Source organism: Ambystoma mexicanum, chromosome 1q (assembly GCF_040938575.1).
Source record: "Ambystoma mexicanum isolate Mex_15411 chromosome 1q, UKY_AmexF1_1, whole genome shotgun sequence".
Classification (NCBI taxonomy): Eukaryota; Metazoa; Chordata; class Amphibia; order Caudata; family Ambystomatidae; genus Ambystoma; species Ambystoma mexicanum.
The window spans coordinates 258,807,450-258,827,536 of record NC_090922.1 but is presented as its reverse complement, the minus strand read 5'-3'; the positions used below and the strand labels follow the sequence as shown (position 1 = coordinate 258,827,536).

At 45.6% G+C, this 20,087-nt stretch overlaps 1 protein-coding gene and 1 pseudogene across 1 annotated transcript; one reads left to right on the top strand and one right to left on the bottom strand.

Moving 5' to 3' along the window:
- Nucleotides 1–13,157: 13,157 nt before the first annotated feature.
- Nucleotides 13,158–13,476, bottom strand: LOC138521194 (ER membrane protein complex subunit 6-like; annotated as a pseudogene).
- Nucleotides 13,477–18,800: 5,324 nt separating this feature from the next.
- Nucleotides 18,801–19,784, top strand: LOC138554937 (olfactory receptor 1f45-like). Its single transcript, XM_069642602.1, has one exon. The coding sequence runs from the start codon at nt 18,801–18,803 to the stop codon at nt 19,782–19,784; it is 984 nt and encodes a 327-aa protein (XP_069498703.1).
- The last annotated feature ends 303 nt before the right edge of the window (nt 19,785–20,087 follow it).

The following is a 20,087-nucleotide window of genomic DNA, read 5'->3' as shown; positions in this document are numbered from 1 at the left end:
CGATTTCGACTCATGGGACGAAAGCCTTCAGCCTATTCACGTGAAACACTTTTGGAGCCTGTCCAGGCCTTCCAAGGTCCACTAAATAGTTAACCTCACCCAGGGGCTCCACCACTGTGTAAGGGCCTGACCATTTGTCCTGTAAAGCTTGAGGCCTTATGGGATTCGTGATCAGGACTTGCTGATCAGGTGTAAAGTTGATGAGGGAAGCTTTCTGGTCGTACCAATGTTTCACCAGCGCTTGTCCTGCCTTCAATTTATCACTAGCCAAGCCCATCAGAAGTACCATCCGTTTTCTGAGCCCTAGCACATAATCAACTACGTTGGTAGTAACAGGGGGAGTGGGCATCTCCCATCCCTCTTTGACTATGGCTAAGGGTCCCCGTACAGGATGACCGAACAGAAGTTCGAAGGGGCTGAAGCCAACACCCTCCTGTGGTACCTCTCGGTAGGCAAACAGTAAGCATGGTAAACGAAGATCCCATTTTCTTCTCTGAGGTTCCTCCAGAGCCCCAATCATGCTTTTTAACGTTCTGTTGAAACGTTCTACCAGACCATTGCTCTGGGGGTGGTATGCAGAAGAGAACTTGTAGTGACCCCACATTCTTTCCACATAGCCTGCATATACTTTGACATAAAGTTGCTGCCACGATCCGACACAACTTCTTTAGGGAAGCCAACCCTAGTAAATATGCCAAGTAAAGCTTTTGCAACTGACTTGGCAGTTACAGTTTTCAATGGGATGACCTCAGGATATCTGGTTGCATGGTCGACCAGCACCAGGATAAACTTATTGCCCGAGGATGTTTGCGGGTCAAGGGGACCAACGATGTCGATCCCTACCCTTTCAAATGGTACCCCCACAACTGGGAGCGGTACCAACGGAGCTTGGATTGTCGCGCCAAACTTACCAGACAACTGGCAGGAGGCACAACTCCTGCAGTGACTTTCTACTTGCACCCCCATCTTGGGCCAGTAGAAGTGCATGGATAACCTTTGCTTGGTCCTCTTCATACCAAGGTGACCAGCAAGGGGCACTTCATGCGCCAACTGCAGGAGGAAGGGCCTAACAGCAAGGGGAACCACCAACCTCCTATGGTCTCCTTCTGTAGACTCTGTGGGCTCACTATACAGGAGTCCACCTTCCCAATACATCCTATGCGTCCCAGGAGGTTCACCCTCAAGCTAGGAGCAGGCCTGTCTCCTTAGGCCTTCCAGAGATGGGCACTCACATTGGCCTTTACTGAATTTGTCCCTATCAGGACCTCCTTCAACTAACAAGTCTTTTAGTTCAGGATGGTCATTGGGGTCAAATACTTCAGGCATCGCCACCTCCTCGTCAGGCCCGGGCGATTGACCAACTTCCTCCACCGCAGTGGTAGGCGAGCTCGGGGGAATATTCTCTTTCCCTCGTCTTGACTTGTTGACTCCTTTCGCCTTGGGTTTCCCCTTCGGCTGGGGCGGCGTATTGGTCTTGGCCAATGCTGCCCGTGCTTGAGACCGTGTGTAGGGTCTTTCGGCAGTGTCTCCTACGAGCCCTAAAGCTCTGAGATCATTACCTAACAAGACCTTTCCCGGGACGTTTCTCTGAATGCTCACTGGAATCCTGACTGCTGTACCATTTAATGTAAGATTTACAGGTATTACTGGGAACATACGGAGTGGGCCTTCAGCCAACTTAGTGGGCATCAGAGTAGCTCTGGCAACTTCCTCGGAGTCTACCAAGGTAGAATCCACTACAGTGCGACTGCACCCACTATCCCTAAGAGCTGGAGTATCTACTCCATTGATCAGCACACTGTCTTTAAAGTAGTGCTTGGTATTATCTGGAATCCTAGCATAAGCCTCTGCGACTTTAGGCTCCCAGGAACCCAGGGAAACTAAAACTACCTCAGCCTCTATCCCGGTGGGAAATGAGTCTGAGGAGAAGGATGCTCCTGTAATCTCTTCTTCCTCGTAGGAGGAGAAGGCCAGATTAGCGGAGTGGACCCCCAAAGGTCTAACCTTACACCGGGGATCCCCCTTCACGTGGTCAGTTGCTCCACAAGCAAAACAAGATCCATTGGGTCAGTTTACATAGGGAGGCTTATTGTAACCAGAGTTCTGTTTCGGAGGCTGACCTCCACTACCCTGTGAGTTCTCTTGTGTCTTACCCTTATTTTTCTTTTTGTGGCCCTTTTGAGAAGAAGATTTATCAGATTCTCCACCCTCCTTATCTTTGGACTTTTACCCTTCCTCCTGCTTACCAGGATGAGTTTTGTCCTTAAGGGACACTCGATGTGACACCCATAAGTCTGCTGCAATGGCCATAGGATCTATCTCCTTCGAATCGGCCAAATGCTGCTTAAGCTCCGGGGAAGAAGATGCAAAAATGTGTTCCAGCATGACAAGATTTATCATGCCTTCGAAGGTAGAAACCTTATAACCTTCGACCCAGCCAGTTAAGTTTTTCAAGGATTCAGTGACATAAGATACCCAAGTACCACCTTCCTTTTTCTTATACTCTCTGAATCGTTTCAAATATTGGACCGGAGTCTTCCCAAACTTTAAAATGAGAGTTTGCTTTAACATTGCGAAATCAGCTCGCTCAGCCTTCGACATTTCCATAATGGCACTACAGCCAGAATGGGGCAGCCTGCTGAGTAACCAGGCAATCTTATCAGCATTGTCAACTTGTTGAACTTCGCATGCATACTCAAACGCATTCAGCCAGTCCATAATGTCATTCCTTTCCTCATACACACTGAGCAGATCTTTCGGAAACAGTGGATGAGAGGAGGCCCCAGACCCATGTCCAGGACCCTTGGGCCCATTTGCAACCTGAAGCTTGGCCAGTTCCAACTGGTGATCCCTGTCTTTCTGTTTTTCTGCCTGTTCGATTTTTAGTTTGGCTATGCTGAATTCAAGCTCCTGCTGCCTAAACCGCAGCTTTTGCTTCTTGAATTCAAGCATAGCCTCCCCATCAGCACTGGCAGAGGAAACATTAGACATCTCATCCTCCCTGTCCTCGTGGTCGCGGTGGATCAGTGCAGCGGCAGAACCGTCGGTTCTACCAGTGAGAGCAGCCCCACCTCCTTCCGCACTGTCCTCAGAAGTTATAGCGTCAAGCTGCGCTTCTTGCCACGCCACGATTCTTTGGATCATATCCAATTTCGTGCCTTGAGAGGAAACACCTCTCTCTGCACACATCTTTTTCAATGTTTCTGATTTGGAAGCATTTAAAGTTAACAAGGTATTTGTTTCCATACTGTTAGATAGGACTGTGGCCTTTTTAAAGTTATACTACAACAATTCACTACGTGTCCTGGTTGGAATAACCTGAAATGCCTTAGTTCGTGCGCAACACTGGATACCTTCAGTCGTATCCCACCGCAGTACACCAATTTGTTAAGACGGATTTCTGAACTCTGTCCTGGTGGCACAGAAGTTCAGAAGGCCAACCTAATTACTTGGAACAGGGTAACCTCTGGACGAGCCAGACCAATCAAGGTAGCGATCGCAGCGGTCAAGACTAGGTCTCAAGAGGGGTGAGGGTGACTGAAAGCCCGCAATGAGCACACAAAGCAAGGACACTTACAAACTACTCCAAACAGGTGTTATATTAAAAATATATACACATTTATTCCAAGGCCTTTAAAACAATGACCGTAGCGAGAAATCACAATACAATTCTACTAAACCAACACATACCATACCAATACAATATATATACAAATACAACAAGTCTCAAGCGTTAGATGCACGAAATGTGTAGTCCACCTAAAAGGGAGGGAAAACAGGCAGTGCGAAATAATGCTTAGACCCAGTCCGCCTTCAGAGGCACCTAACTAAAAGGAGGTCCGAGCTCTGCGAAGAGTGGAGCCTTGTGCTCAAAAGTACCTGCACACGCTGGTACCAACGGGCAAAAGGGAGTCTCTTCGAGGGAAATCAGGCAGTTCAGTTTAGTGCACAAATGAAGAAGAACAAGTTCCGCGACTCAAGCGCAGCCTCCACTGTGGGCAGAAGCAGAGCACGAGTACGGAAAAGGGTGCCGTTTTGACACAGCGGGGAAAAGCTATGGGCTCCTGCAGGAGGGCGACCAGTTCCTAGCTATGCTACTCACCGGTCCCCGATGCAAGCAGACCCAGGCTTCTCCGTGTCAGTTTCAGTCGCTGGCAGGTTCAGAAGAGCAGGGAACGTCTCGTTGTCGTGTTGAGTCTGCGGCAGCAGAGTTGAGTAAAAGACGTCCCAATCGAAGAAACCCGCACAGTTTGTTACTACAGCAGGGCAACGGAGCGGCCGTGTGTATCTGAGCCAAATGTACACCACTCACTTCAGACCTGGGAACGCCAAGTGTACGAAGTGTGTGAGAGTGACAAGGACTCGAAATACTACACAACCTGGCAGCGGTTACAGAGCAGGACTGCGGTGTAAGCTGGTCAGTCTGCTGGATGGCCCAGAGACGCTTCCGAAGGGTTACTAGCAGGAGATGGTGAAGATGCCGAGAATAGCTGTTCCCGCTATTCCAAGGGTCGAAGTACCAGTACAGGCCTTCTGGTTCGATCAAAGGTGAAAAGGGTTTCACAAGGCGACAGCAGTGCAGAGGAGCAGTCCTTCAGCGGGTCACCAGAGATTCCTCGGTTCAGCCTCTTGGTTGCAGGATACTTGGCTCCTGTATTCCTTCGTTCGTGAGAACTCAGGAGATCGACATGGTAGTGGTGTTTCCAGCCCCCTCTTATCCACGGTTCCCTTCGCGCCAAAACGGAGGGGACCCAATGGGAGATCCGTTCATCAACACTCACACCATTCGTGGACCAATCACGGACCATGGTGGTCCCAGGCATTCACACCACCCTAGACTCTCTGGCACCCAGGATGTGTATTGGGACCAGACATCCCAGCCCACATCCTGGAGGCACAAGTACGACATGTAGAAGTCCGCGAAAGCATCCGTGTTTCGCGGGAAAGTACATGCCCAAATAAGGAAGGCCCCGGGTCGGGTCGACCTGGGGAAGGTGAAGGGAGCAAGACGGTCAGCGGACAGGACAAAGGAGCCTCGTGGTCTGGCCATTTTGGGAGCCAGGCCACCATTTTCGGTTAAGCGCGAGAAACACGCTTAGAACGCCATAAAGGAGCTCAAAACACAAGAAACGATCGCTGCCACCATTCCCGTCCGTGAATCACTTGCACCAATCAGTTACAATCCTAAACGAGTATCTAGGGCCTGTAGAAGGCTAGAGACCCAAGAGAGCTGTAACTTAGCTTTCAGTGCCCTCTTGTGTCATGTTGCACGAAAGCCGCAACATGATAAAAGAAACTACGGAAAACAGCGTTTCCCAGTACTGACTGTCTTAAGGGCATGTCAGTTACCCCGTAAGAAAGGAGCGAAAGCCCAGAGGCGTGCGGCAGAAGGCTGCACTTCTCTGGCAAAGTCGAGAACAAGGTGAAAAACAACAGCAAAAAGTTTAGGGGTTGCCACATGGAAGGAAAATTACCTACAATTACGAAATCTTTCCTAACAAATACTTAGACCAGTACCTTGCCAATGGCTTTATTCGCCCATCCAAGTCCCCTGCATCTTCAGCTTTGTTCTTCGTGCCCAAAAAGGAAAGTGACCTCAGAACGTGCATAGACTACCGCGCATTGAACCAGATAACTGTTAAGAACCGATACCCATTGCCTCTGATCCCTGAACTACTAGACCAAGTGAAGGACGCTTGTATATACACTAAATTAGATCTCCGGGGGGCATACCATCTGGTACGTGTAAAAGAAGGTGACAAATGGAAGACTGCTTTCTGCACTAAGTATGCGTTGTTCGAATACCAGATGATGCCTTTCGGGTTGTACAATGCACCAGCAGCCTTCCAATACTTCATGAACGATGTCCTTCGTGAACTCATTGACATTTGTGTTGTCGTATATATCGATGATATTCTAGTATACTCCTCTTCAGAATCTGACCATGTGAAGCACGTCCGAGCAGTCCTTGAGAAATTGCGCCAGCACAAACTATATGCAAAACTGGAAAAATGCGTTTTTCATGCCACAGAAGTTGAATTCCTTGGGTTTATCCTGACCCCAAAGGGAGTCCGAATGGACTCACGAAAGGTGGACGCAATCCTTAAGTAGCCATCACTAAGTTCAGTTAAAGGAGTACAAAGCATGCTCGGCTTTGCCAATTTCTACCGCAGATTCATCCCGGATTTTTCACATGTTGTACATCCCATCACAGCACTCTTGCGAAAAAAATAAACGCGTTATGTGGACTGAAGAAGCTGAAAATGCCTTCCAAGAGCTGAAAGCGAAATTCACGTCTGCACCTGTATTAAAGCACCCACGCCCTGAACTTCCATACATAGTAGAAACCGATGCATCCAGTCTAGCCATGGGAGCTGTCCTGTCTCAAAAGGACCCTGAAACCGGCCAGCTTCACCCAGTAGCATTTTGGTCCAGAAAGTTCTCGGCACCCGAGTTAAACTATGCGGTTACCGACAAGGAGTTATTAGCCATTAAGTCCGCCTTCAAGGCTTGGTGGCACTATCTTCTCGGTGCCAGGCATACCATTACTGTGATCACCGATCACCGAAACTTACAGTATTTAAAGACAGCCAAGGCCCAATGTTACGTCAACTCCGATGGGCACTGTTCTTTGCCGAGTTTGATTTCGTAATAACCTTTCAACCAGGTTGTAAGAATGGTAAAGCAGACGCCTTATCCCGAAAAGGGATGGGAGAGGCAGAAGTGAACCCAGAACCAGTACCTATAATTTCCGAACAAAGAATTCTTGGCATGACTACTCTACAGACACTAGAGGACATTCAGGTAAAGATCCAGCATCTCTTTGATCCTACAGCCCAACAGGACTGGGTAAAAAAAGGCCCAGACTACTCTGTCACCAATGATCTGCCTTATTACCAAGGGCGGCTATTTCTGCCATACAAGGAACTGCAAGAGCTAGTCATTTCCCGTTATCATGATACCCTAATGGAGGGGCACCCACGTATTGCAAAAACTGAAGCTAAAATTAAAAGACAATTCTGGTGGCCCACCTGGCGAAAGGATATTAAATCATTTGTGATGTCTTGTGGCATTTGCGCCCAAAACAAAAGTCAAAAGAAAAAACCAGCTGGACTCTTACAACCTTTAGACATTCCGCCTACACCTTGGCACACCTTATTGTTAGACTTTATTACTGATCTACCCCCATGCAATGGATTTAACACCATTCTAATTATTGTGGATCTTTTTTCCAAGATGGCCCACTTTATTCCTTTAAAGGGAAGCTTGAATCCTGGCCAAGGAGTTCCTCGAAAACATTGTTCGCATACACGGATTTCCGTCCATATTGGTCTCTGACCAGGGCAGTCAATTAATTTCAAATTTTGGAAAAAATGCTGTCAATTGGCGCAAATTGATGTGAGGTTATCGACAAGTCACCACCCCCAGACCGATGGTCAAACGGAGAGGACCAACCAGACTCTTGAACAATACCTGCGTTGTATGTTACATCAGACTGAGAGTAATTGGAAAGACATTCTTTGGATCGCCGAATATGCATACAATAATTCAGTACACTCTGGAACTGGACAAAGCCCCTTTTACACCTTATATGGGCACCATCCTCGAACCTCAGACCTTGACTCACCCCAACACTTAGAAATGCCCGCAGTGGACCATCTGCACGCTACGATTACACAAGCCTTTAAGGAAGCAACTACACATTTAAAACAGGCGAAAGAAAAATACAAGAAAGATGCTGATTGGCATAGAAGTGATACTCCACAATACCAGATAGGGGACCAAGTATGGTTAGCCACAAAACATATACCTCTAAAGGGAACACGGACCTTTAACCCCAGATATTTGTGACCTTACTCTATTAAGGCCATTATCAACCCGGTGGCTGTCAAGTTGGACTTAGCTGCTAATATGCAAACTCACCCCGTCTTTCAAGTGTCACTTTTGAAGCCAGTGCAACCAGGGACAAGACTAACCAAGCCACCAGACCCTATCCTTGTAGACGGAGAACCTGAATTTGAAGTTAAGAACATCCTGGACTCCAAGCTGATAAAGTCAAAACTCTTTTATTTAATCGACTGGAAAGGTTATGGACCACACGAAAGGTCATGGGAAACTAGTGACCATGTTCATGCACCCCGGTTGGTGAAAAAATTCCACTGAAATTTCCCAGACAAACCGAAACCACAGGGAAGAACGACTTTAGGAGGGGCCTTGGGGGGGAGTGCTGTCATGATGCCTACGCCCGGGGACCTAGACCACGTCCAGAAACACCGGAAGCAGGCATCAAGTTATCCTAAGCAAGCCCAACAACCCCAGCTAGGGGCTATTTGGGTCCAGTCCTGGCGCCTATGGCTCCAGGCTCATATGGAGAGTCAGTCCTGGCGCCATAGGCGCAAGGCTCATAGTTTAAAACTTACCTGATGCAGACCATGCTGCAAACTTACCTGATGCAGACCATGCTGCAAGGGCTCCAAGCCAAAAGAGGCTTGGAAGGGACTACTTTATTTAGGGACTATTTTTTACTCGGGCGGGGCTGGGGAGGAATACTTACCTGGGACTACTTTGGAGGCTATTTGAACCACGCCTGAAGAGCAGCACACGCTTCGCGTTATTCTGCATCCAGCAGTGTAACGCTCACCGTGCCTGCAAGCCTGCATCCAGCCTTCTGCCACGCCCGCCTCGAGTTTGGAGCTCCTAGGAAAAGGGAGAAAGAAGGAGAAAGGTTAGAACAAGAGCAATACCTTTAATCCTTACCTGAATTCCCGATCCATCGCGCCTTCGAGCTGGAAGAAAGAAGTTATTTTATGCGCGTCGCCTCGCCTCCTGCAGCGCCGCACTGAACTCACCGGCCTTCGCAGCATCTTCACATTCCACCGCATCCTCCTGCATGTTCTGGCGCACTCCGGCACCTAAGGAGAAGACAAGAACAGCAAGGTGAGCTAAGGGAATACACAGAGGAATATTAGTTACCCCCCCATAGACTTACCTGATTTTACCACCGGGGGTACTATTCCTCTTCACAGGTCGGCGCAACCTCCACTGCATCCTCGCCGTACCCCAGCCCCTAAGGGGAACAAAAGGATAGCAAGGTGAAACAAAGGGACAAACAAGGGGAAAAATCCTCACCAAAATAGACTTACCTGATTTTACCACCGGAGGCATTATTCCCCGAGACGTCATACTTTCTCTCAGCGCCTGAATAAGGGAGAAAGCAACAGGTTCCATATTGACTTTATTTTATCGAACTGTGTTGGAAAATACAAATCCTTACCACAATACTACCGGTTGCCACGAGGAACTCTTCATTAGGGTCAAGCTGCAACCTGCAAGGAATCGGACAAGCGTGAAAGTCAGGCATTTGAACTCGTAGGAACTTAATACTTACGGCGTCATGCTGGGAATCTCGGAGTCAATATTGTTCTGGAACTCACCAATTCCTTCGAGCCAGTGAAGCAAATGGTTATCAACGCGCACCTGCGCTCAATGCAGGATGGAGAGCTCATCTTTTCAAACCATCAGGTGAGACTATAAGAGGGGACGTCAAAGGCGATCTGTGGGGAGAACAGCGAGGGTGGGGGGATTTACACTCAACTCCACGGGTGGTTAATTCCCTTTCTCCATTTGCAGAAGAATATTCCTACGGGCCAAGCAAACGAAGCTAGGTGGGCCAGTCCAGTCCGTCATCTCGGCCCTGTGCGTCACATTGGTGGAGACCGCAGCTGTCCAGTTCCGATCGACGCCTCTGTGGGAGCCAGGTGAGTGTAACAAGCTCATCGTCCTCTATGTCACACCAAAGCTCTTCCATTCCCCATTTGGCCATTCCTTCATCCCCTGTATTTTCCCCGAGTGCATGTGGTTCCAATTCCATTATCCGAGTTGGCTCTTCCTGTATTTGGGATAATATTTCACCCTTTTTCCACCCTTCCTCGGAAGACCTGTCAAGTGCTTGTGTCCTTGGTGTGTGCTCTGTTCTTGCCATGCTCGTTCCACCCTGTTCACATATATTTTGTATTCTAGATAGCTTGTTCTGAGCCATTGAGAGTCTGGAATCTAAATCCTCTGTTAATTTCTCAATATCTACTGTAGGGGTACTTAACTGTCAACTAGTTCGGGGGCAGTCATATGGTGGCGGTGCAGTGGGCCGTGGGGCAACTGCAGAGGAAGGTGTGGATACATACACAGGATCACTATACCCTTTGGCGGGTACTGGCTTATTTAGGAGGGGAAACAATCGTGTTACCTCTATTGATCCCTCTTTCCCCTTACCCTCCCCTTCAGTTTTGTTTGCTGCCAGGGGAGTACTGGTAGTGGTGGGCTGGGCGGGTGCTATGTCTTTCTTTTTAAGTGAGGGTACCTCTTCAAACAGCCTCCATAGATCTAGTATCTCTCTTCTATTATGGAATTGTTTCCCCTTGTATTTTATGAATATGCATGTGGCTACCATGTCCAGGACACTTTTATCAAACGACCCTCCTTGGGGCCATACCTGGGGCAACCATTCTCCCTTCAACTCCGTGACCCACTGGTCATGGTACTTTGTTATGCGTTCTGCAAATGTGGGCATGGGGTGTTTCAGCCCCCATGTTGTTCTCTCACTGTTTACCTTCCTGTGTCACCTGTGACTATAACTGTGGCTTATGTATGTGTATGTGTGTTAGTACTAACAATTCACCACTACTGTAATATTTCAACGCAATATATCTACCCTAAATCTTACTGGGCCACACTTACAATGACCATTTGACCGAAACCTTTGGTGCCATTAATTTAACTTTATTACTTTGCAGTACAAAATTTTCATTTACAAGAACATAGCGCAGTCAATTTACGAAAAACAACCAACAAACATTTAACATACAACATGTAACAAAGACCCTCCCTTTCCTTGTCCTACAATTTTTTCTTTACAGCAGAACCTCTGTCCCTCACCCAGTTATTCCCTTCCACCGTTTATATAATATTCCCTAGTTTTAGTTCACCCAGAATAAAGAAGAGGAAAAAAGCATTTGCTAATTTGTACTCTGTGTCTCTCTCTTTTCAGGCACTTTTATTTCTATTTTCCACAATTCAACTTATTCCCAGTACTAGTCAAGATAGCAATTCTATCCCCTTGCAGAGCTAGGTTCCCGTCTTCCTTTTATCACCTTGCAATCTCCTTAACTTGTCCTAATGGCCACATGCAACAGAAAAGAGAAAAGTATTAAAGCACCAGTTACTTTACTCCTAAAAGAACACCTTTCTTCTGTCTTGACCTCGTACCCCCTTATCTATGTCCCACTTCATTTAGTGTCACTCGCACTTAATACTCACGTGCCCGTCTTGATCCGAGACTCTCTGGATTTGGTCCATCCAGGCGGCGCTGCCTCACACACAGTGGCCGGCCTTGGCTCTGGCGAGCGGTACTAAGGGTTTTTTGGAGCGGGACCCGTGTCCTTTCGCCCTACTGCGCACGTCTAAGCGTACCAGTTGCTGTAGGTGGGCAGCTCTCTTGAGCGGGCGCGCCGTGCGTCTCCACTGTGGCCGGGGACGTCTCGTGCCAAAAGGGAACAATAAAGACGAATCACGTCTAAGGAGTCACCACTGAAAGTAAGTGTTGCCCACTAGGCAATAAAGGACACACCCTGAGAGGGAATGAGACCAGGACCAAGTGCGGTTGAAGTTAAAAGGTTTTTTATCTAATCAATATAGGGCATGCAAAGGACTCTGCAAACTCTGAGAGCGCTTTGTCTGCCAATGCCAAAGACAGTCAGTTATATTACAAAAACACGCCATGCATAATCTACTCTGTAGGGGCCACATAGTATCGGGGATTGGATGGCGACGTCTACCTACTATACAGGCTGTATGTCCGGTGCTCTGTGATTGGTGGGGATCCACGTGGTGGCATCACGAAGAGCTTGGGTCAACTGGTCTCATCAGGGTGGAGCTCCTGGGCACTGGTTGTCAAACGGAGATTCACCACTGTGGTTCTAGAAGCTTGCCCTTGTGGCCTTTCATTCCCATTCATCAAACTCATCTATACCAGGTTGTTATGTAAAACTGCTAACACATCAATCTAATACCTGGGTCGGGACACAGGAAGGCAGTTATGCAATACGTGGCTTTTTCCATACATCATCGTAAAGTTGTCATTATCAAGGGGTCCAGTTGCATGGGTCCAGGTGTCTTATCCGGGGGCACTGGTCAGGCTACTTCCATCATTTTATTCTGTTTGATGCAGTCCAAGCTAAAATCAACGGTTACCAACCAGGAAGAAACCTAAGACAGAGCAACAACGTCCATATCGAAACGAAACACTACAAGAATAGAAAATTAGGAGAACTGCATTCTCCTATTTAATAGCCAAACTATGGAACTTATTACCGAAAACGACTGAAAACCTGGCTATTTAACTCACTGAGACAAGCATAAAACCACACACCCATGCAAACCATACTCTGAGACCAAAGCAAACATGGGACAATACGGATTGAACAACCAACAACATAACCACCACACACCGAGAGCCAATCAGAAACCAACTAACCACCCCCTCCTCTTTTCCACACCCGCATACCTCTCATGTACTACAAACACCCAAAAAATACTGGCAAAACCGCACACCAAAAATCATGTAAACCACACACCCACTGCTAACCATGGCACAAAACCAAATAGTTGCAAACAACACATACACTGTATGCTGCCCCTGCGAACACAACAAGGCCAGCACACACAATAAAAAACACCCAAAAGCTCACACCCACAGAGGTCAGTTTCTCATGGTTCTGCAAGCATCAACAGAAGGGCACAACCTCTATCCTATCCCTCTTCCCCCGCAAGCCAACCCACACCCACTTCACAGAACCATGTGAGCTCCTGGAGACCATGCAAATGGCAGCTGTGCGTGGTATAAATCATCATAACATAACATAACTACCAACATTAGTTGTATTATTAGCACTGATAATAGTAATAATACAACTATTCCTAATATCTGTAATACTAGTATTACTAGTATTTAATTTGGTAAACAGAAACCATGTACAACATAAGTTACTACAGCATAGGCACACAATTAAACAAAAATAAAAATGAATAGGGAATCTGGATTTGGTTGATTAAATGAACTGAGCAATAGTCCTCACATTTCATGAAAAAACACTAAGACTGCTTCAATAGACGTGCACCATACCATAAAGGAAAGTCCAGAAATGGACATATGTAAAAAGGCCTCTAACGAGCCCACCAGTGAAGAGCGGTCTTGGGGATTTGAAGTATTTGTTCCACAGCCAGCCATACTTTAGCATGACGAGCAAAGACAGAAGACAAGGAAGTAAAAGAAGAAGCCATAGAGACCAGTCAGGCCACAAATTCCTTCCAAGACAGAGCAGACACAGATGCCCTGCAATAGTCCAAAACTGCTGCATTGACTCTCACTGCACCTCTGCTGATGAACTGTGGGCCTTCCCACTTCATAATCAACATGGCCATTGCGGTAGGAGGTTTCTGTAGTTAGAGAACTACATCTCACGATATCCTTCGGATGGGACAGGTAACAACCTCATATCCCCCTCTAACGCTCAGATACAGCAACCATTAGGGCCAGAGGATAATAGTATTAGTAGTACCAGTTGTATTACTAACTTTAGTGGTAGAAGTAGGAGTGGTACTATCACTAACAATAATAGCTGTAGTAGTACAAGCCATAAAGTGAGTGGCCATTGTGACGCGTCAGAAATGTGAGGCAGACAACACTTGGATGTTTTCTCAATTTGTGCCATTTTATTAAATTATCATTTTCATCAAACGCCTCACTACCCCTAACCTGACGAGGATTTTCCTGCCTATCAATACTAAAGGAAAACACTATAACAGAGGATATCTGGCCCTCACACTTAAGCATAAAATAAACAAGAAAATATATGGCAAACAAATCTTAACAATGGCATTTCTAATATATTTACAGTCTCCCCTGATAACCTGGGCAAACGCCCCCTTCCCCAGTTTCAAGTTAGGTTTAGTTCCAAAGTTCAACAACAAGAAACAAGGAAATCCAGGTTTGCAGCAAAGTTCCAATTCAGTTCTTGCCTCATTCACTTTGTCAAATGGAGTCCTGTTAACCAATGTTCAACCAACAGAAAGATTTCTCTCCTTCCTTGAGTAATAATTTCCACTTCATCAAATAGCATCAATGAGGTTCTGGGTCACAGTGCTTTTTCACATCTTAGAAATGTCATAGACAAACACAGTTCCTTGTCAGATTCAAAGAAACACAACTTCTGGCAAGGGAAAAAGAATCCCAGCTTTCTGGCAGAACTTCTTAAGTCTCTTTATAACATTAGAATTACAGTACATATATTTGTCAGGATTACTTCACAGCACCACTGCTTCTACCTGGGTAACTCTCACACCAGATTAACTTCTGTAAGGATTCACCATGCAGGATTACTCTCTAGCCCCATAGTGTTCCCATTCAACTAGGATTCTGATGTTTTAAATCTACTGGCAACCACATTTTTATCACAGCTCTCATAGTTGCCAACGTTGTGACTTTTATCAACTTTCCAGCAAAGACGATATTCACATTAGTGTTCCACGACACCTTCATGTAGGCAAGGCACTCTTCCAATGAGCCTTCACCTTTCAGAAAGGCAGCCTTTTGCCATCCTTCTCTTTCTGCAACATGGAGAACCAATATTGTCTTTAATTCTACATTTGTTCTTGACGACTTTGGCAATGTGAGTTATACCAGTTTTTATTAACCATTTACTATAAGCGAGCTTCACCTTTTCACAACCTTGCAGTCGCTCTTGCTCTCTCTGCCCACCAAAGCAGCTTATTTGTATGTCTGGTGTTAGACTCTTTGGGCTGAAGACAATACTTGCACAGTTCTTGGCTTGGGCACTGCTGGTATCCCTTTAGGCCTGAGGCGGTAACACTTGCACCATTATTGGCTTTGGGAACGTGTTTGTTTCACTCTTGGCTTATGAAATGTGCAATTCCCTCTTGGTCCAAGCAATGCTGTTCCCTTACTCTTTGGGCTGAAGATAATACTTGCACAATTCTTGGCTTGGGCACTGCTAGTATCCCTTTAGGCCTGAGGCGGTAACACTTGCACCATTATTGGCTTTGGGAATGTGTTTGTTTCACTCTTGGCTTATGAAATGCGCAATTCCCTCTTGGTTCAGGCAATGCTGTTCCCTTACTCTTTTGGCTGAAGACAATATTTGCACAATTCTTGGCTTGGGCAATGCTTGTATCCCTTTAGAAAGTGTCTGTTTCACTCTTGGCTTATGAAATGCATGTTTCCTTCTTGGCTTAGACAATGCTTGTTCCCTTAACTCACAATGCAATGTTTAATCACTTTACTTCAGTGAAAAATCATCTTCAACAACTTCATAATGGACTTTATCAACTTTCCAGCAAAGACGATATTCACATTAGTGTTCCACAACACCATCATGTAGGCAAGGCACTCTTCCAATGAGCCTTCACCTTTCAGAAAGGCAGCCTTTTTGCCATCCTTCTCTTTCTGCAACATCGAGAACCAATATTGTCTTTAATTCTACATTTGTTCTTGACGACTTTGGCAATGTGAGTTATACCAGTTTTTATTAACCATTTACTATAAGCGAGCTTCACCTTTTCACAACCTTGCAGTCGCTCTTGCTCTCTCTGCCCACCAAAGCAGCTTATTTGTATGTCTGGTGTTAGACTCTTTGGGCTGAAGACAATACTTGCACAGTTCTTGGCTTGGGCACTGCTGGTATCCCTTTAGGCCTGAGGCGGTAACAATTGCACCATTATTGGCTTTGGGAACGTGTTTGTTTTACTCTTGGCTTATGAAATGCGCAATTCCCTCTTGGTTCAGGCAATGCTGTTCCCTTACTCTTTGGGCTGAAGACAATATTTGCACAATTCTTGGCTTGGGCAATGCTTGTATCCCTTTAGAAAGTGTCTGTTTCACTCTTGGCTTAGGAAATGCATGTTTCCTTCTTGGCTTAGACAATGCTTGTTCCCTTAACTCACAATGCAATGTTTAATCACTTTACTTCAGTGAAACATCATCTTCAACAACTTCATAATGGACTCTTCGGTTAACCTTTTCCTCAGAGTTACCTTTTACGCACACACAATCAGTCTATTAGTTGTTTTCAGAAGTTTAAATTTCAATTAACGTGGTTTTACTCTTACGTGAGTATTAAAAAGAGTTCACTCATATGCAAGTCCTGCTTTTGTAACCTCTGATTGTCTGACAATCAACGGTTAGTTTATAAATGCTTTCACTCGTGCACGAGTGATTCTGCTTGGCTACAGTTACCTGTCTTTGTTGGCAGAAGGATTCAGAACACTCAGTAACACTCACTGGCTTCGGTCTTGCTCCCTTCGTGACTTCCAGGACTTTCACTGCTTCAGGATTTGTCTGGACACACACCCTTCCTCTGTGAAGTTGTCTATGACCCTGCTATGCAGGAACAGAGCTCCTCTCACTTCTGAGACCCTCGGCTGCACACCAACACTAAACCACTGTGTTTGGCACATTCTGGCTGCGCAAACTCTGCAATTAGGTTCACATTGGGAAAAGCAGTCTTCCTTCACGTCTTCTGCTGTGCAACCTCTGCACTTCAGATTTTGGGGAAACAGGACCCTGTCCAGACAGGTAGCTGGAATCTGCTTGGTCAAAGTCATGGCATCCCTTCTGTTCACCCTCTTTTGCTTGGATTTCCAACAGTGTGCTCTGCTTCTACTGCTGTTACTGCTGCAACCATTCCATCTACAGCTCGTTCGCAATCTAGACTTAATGACCTGCACCTGATCGGTCTTTTAATCCTCTCTGCTTCCTTCAGGTGTGGGTCATAAAGCTTAACAGCCTGACTACGACTGCATAATTGCTCTTCAGCCCTCTTCCTCGTCCCAGTGTTTAGGGGATTATGGGATTTGTAGTCCCAACCAACAGAATTAGGCTTTCTCGTCAGTTTTCTCATTTTAAATGCATATCTATTTGTCTTAAATGTATTTAAAGAAGAATCACAAAAGTTTACTTGAAAAGAGGAAGGCAGATCATTCAAGCCATTATTCATATATTTCTTTTCACTGTACCTCTGGGAGTAAGGGGGATGTTTAACCTTAGAAGTCTCAAACGGTTTCCCTTTCCTTGTGGTATGTAAAGATGTTGCACCAACTTTGCCCACATCAACAGACATAATATGTGGCTCAAACACATCATAACGATAATAAGCCATGACTTGTCTTGGTACCTTTGAAAGGTTCTTCCCTTTCAAGAAAAAAAAAACTGTGTCTCCTCCCACGGGATCTCTTCACCACCCTAGGCCATGTCTTCTCCCAGGTGATCTTCCCGCAGCAACCACCCCCAAGGTCAGGATCAATAAGCGTCAGCCTTTCCCTGGCAACCAGGGAGGAGACTTTAAGCAGGGTTTTAGTGAGGGATCCATAGGATTCCTCACGCTGTAAACTGAGTGTCTTAACTGCATCCAATCAGTTTGTTACTTGACCACTACTCAACCTCCTTATCCTCGATCATATTCTTCGGATTCATAGTAAAAAGATTGTGGTATGCAGCTTTTGGAAATCGATAGATCATTCTGGCAGGCAGGTGGGAGGATAAAGGATTGAATAGTTCACACAGGCCCGAGCCTGACACATCATGTTAGCCAATACAGGACTAAGATGGATATTTTAGAGTGGTGCTGGACTCTTACGTGGGATGAACTGTCTGCCTCGCTAGGAGATGCTCAGAGCTGAAAAATTAAGAGAAGAGAGAAGGGACACATTTAGAACTGACAGTGATCCCCAACTCGGCATCCTGGTAACTCCTCATGAAGTAAATCCAGGTCTCTCAAATTAGAGGGTGTTGAATAATGCTTAACATTTCTTTGTTAGCAGAAAAATACAATTTTCATTCAAGGTCCCACCAGATTATTCCTTGAATTTAAAGCATTTGAATATAAAGTTTGAATCAGATCAGCATTTCAATGTCAGGAGACCATCATTAGAACTTTAAAAGGTTAAGCTGTGTAGAGATCCCCTAAGCAGAAACCCAGAGATGAGCCCTCAGTAGTCATGTGTCGGGGCTGGTAAGGGAAGAGCAGGGTCAGAATATGAATTTACCCATCTGAGGCAGAGCTCTAGGGTCTGCCAAAGGATCCAGGAAGAATTTCAGTACTCAAAGACGTGTCCCTAATGCATTCAAAGTCCTGGTGCAGCAGGAGACTGACTAAACATATTCATTTCTGTTGTGTACTGCCACTCTTTTGTGTTAGCTCAGCAATTTGTGGTCCTCCATTAAACATTGAAAATGTGTTTCCTCCATGCTAATTGGGCTCATGATGATGATCACATATTCTGGTTTGGAAGGCCTCCTACATGAATATGAAAAGGAGTTAAGGAGAAATATACATTTTTGTACAGATGCCACTGAAAACACCAGTTATTATTTCATCTTGTATGTAAAAGAAAGGTTTAACTCTTGACTACGATAGAACATATATTTACAACAAGAGGTCCGATTTCAATTTTTACCTTTCATTGTATTTGATTGGGCCATTGCAGTCTTGATTGGAGGGTGACAGAGGTGGGGATGGGTGGGAGAGGTTAAAGGGTTAATAATATCAGATCCTGTGTCTTTGGCCAAAATATATTGTTTTAGCTGCTGGTGAGCGAAGGGGTGACAGAGGTGGTTGAGTGGTGCTTAAAGGGTTAATCTGAAGAAAATGTGTGACGATGATTGTCTTGGACAGCTCACTCTGATATAAAATGGGAGCATTAAGTCTACCCCTTTCTTACTTGTTCAGGTAATGAAGCATGACAACCTGAGCAGTGTCACAGAGTTTATCCTCTTGGGTATCTCAGAGCGGCCAGATCAGCAGATATTTCTCTTCTTCATATTTTCGCTCATGTATACTATAACCTTGGCAGGGAATTTTGCTATACTTGCAGTCACAAAGGCTGACCCAAGACTGCACAAGCCAATGTACTTCTTCTTGGGGACATTCTCATTGGTGGACATTGCCTTCTCTTCTGTCACAGTCCCTAAAATCCTGATCAACCTTCTTCTGGAGAGTAAAGCAATTTCGTTCCATGGTTGCTTCACACAGCTCTTTTTCTTCATGTGGTTTGGAAGTATGGAGGTCTTGTTTCTGGCAGTCATGGCTTACGACCGTTATGTGGCAGTCTGCGACCCTCTGCATTACACCATGATCATGAAGAAGACTGTCTGCCTGCAGTTGGTGGCTTGTTCCTGGGTGGTGAGCCTCTTGAACGCATTGTTACACACTGTAATGACGTCCCAGTTGTCCTTCTGTGGTCCTAACACCATCCACCATTTCTTCTGTGACATTCCACCACTCATGGAGCTGTCCTGCTCAGATATATTCATCAATGAACTTGTTGTTTTCATGGAAGGGGGGTTAGTTTTGCTCAGCCCCTTTCTTTTTATTGTGCTATCATATGCACAGATCATCTCCACCATCTTAAAGATCCGTTCTAAGGAGGGAAGACGCAGAACCTTCTCCACATGCTCCTCCCACCTGGCAGTTGTGGGTCTGTTTTATGGCACTGTCCTCTTCATGTATTTCCGGCCTTCCTCCAGTTTTGCCCTTGACTATGATAGAGTTGTGAGTGTAGTGTATACAATAGTAACTCCAATGTTGAACCCATTCATCTACACCCTGAGGAACAAAGAGATGAAGGATGCTTTGATAAAAGTATTTGGATGCAGAAAAAGGTCATTCAGAATAAAGACAGCGACTATGATCTGTGTGACGAAGGCACATTTTTAACCAAAAATGATAAGCGTATATTTATTTTAAATCTCAGGTTATCATTGGTAAATAATTGGATAAAGTCTAGCACAGCCATGCCGATTCCTTGGGAAATTTTCCCAGACAGCTATAGACACATTTCTGGACCACAGCGATCCACCTCATGAATCTTTATGTTTAACAAGGAAGGGTGGTCTGATACATATTTATTTAGGTTGTGATGCTACATATTTCATAGCTAGAGATAACATACAAGCAATTGCCAGTGCCTCGACCCAACAATTAGAACCGCAATTCAAAGTTCATTTAATACATGTATCT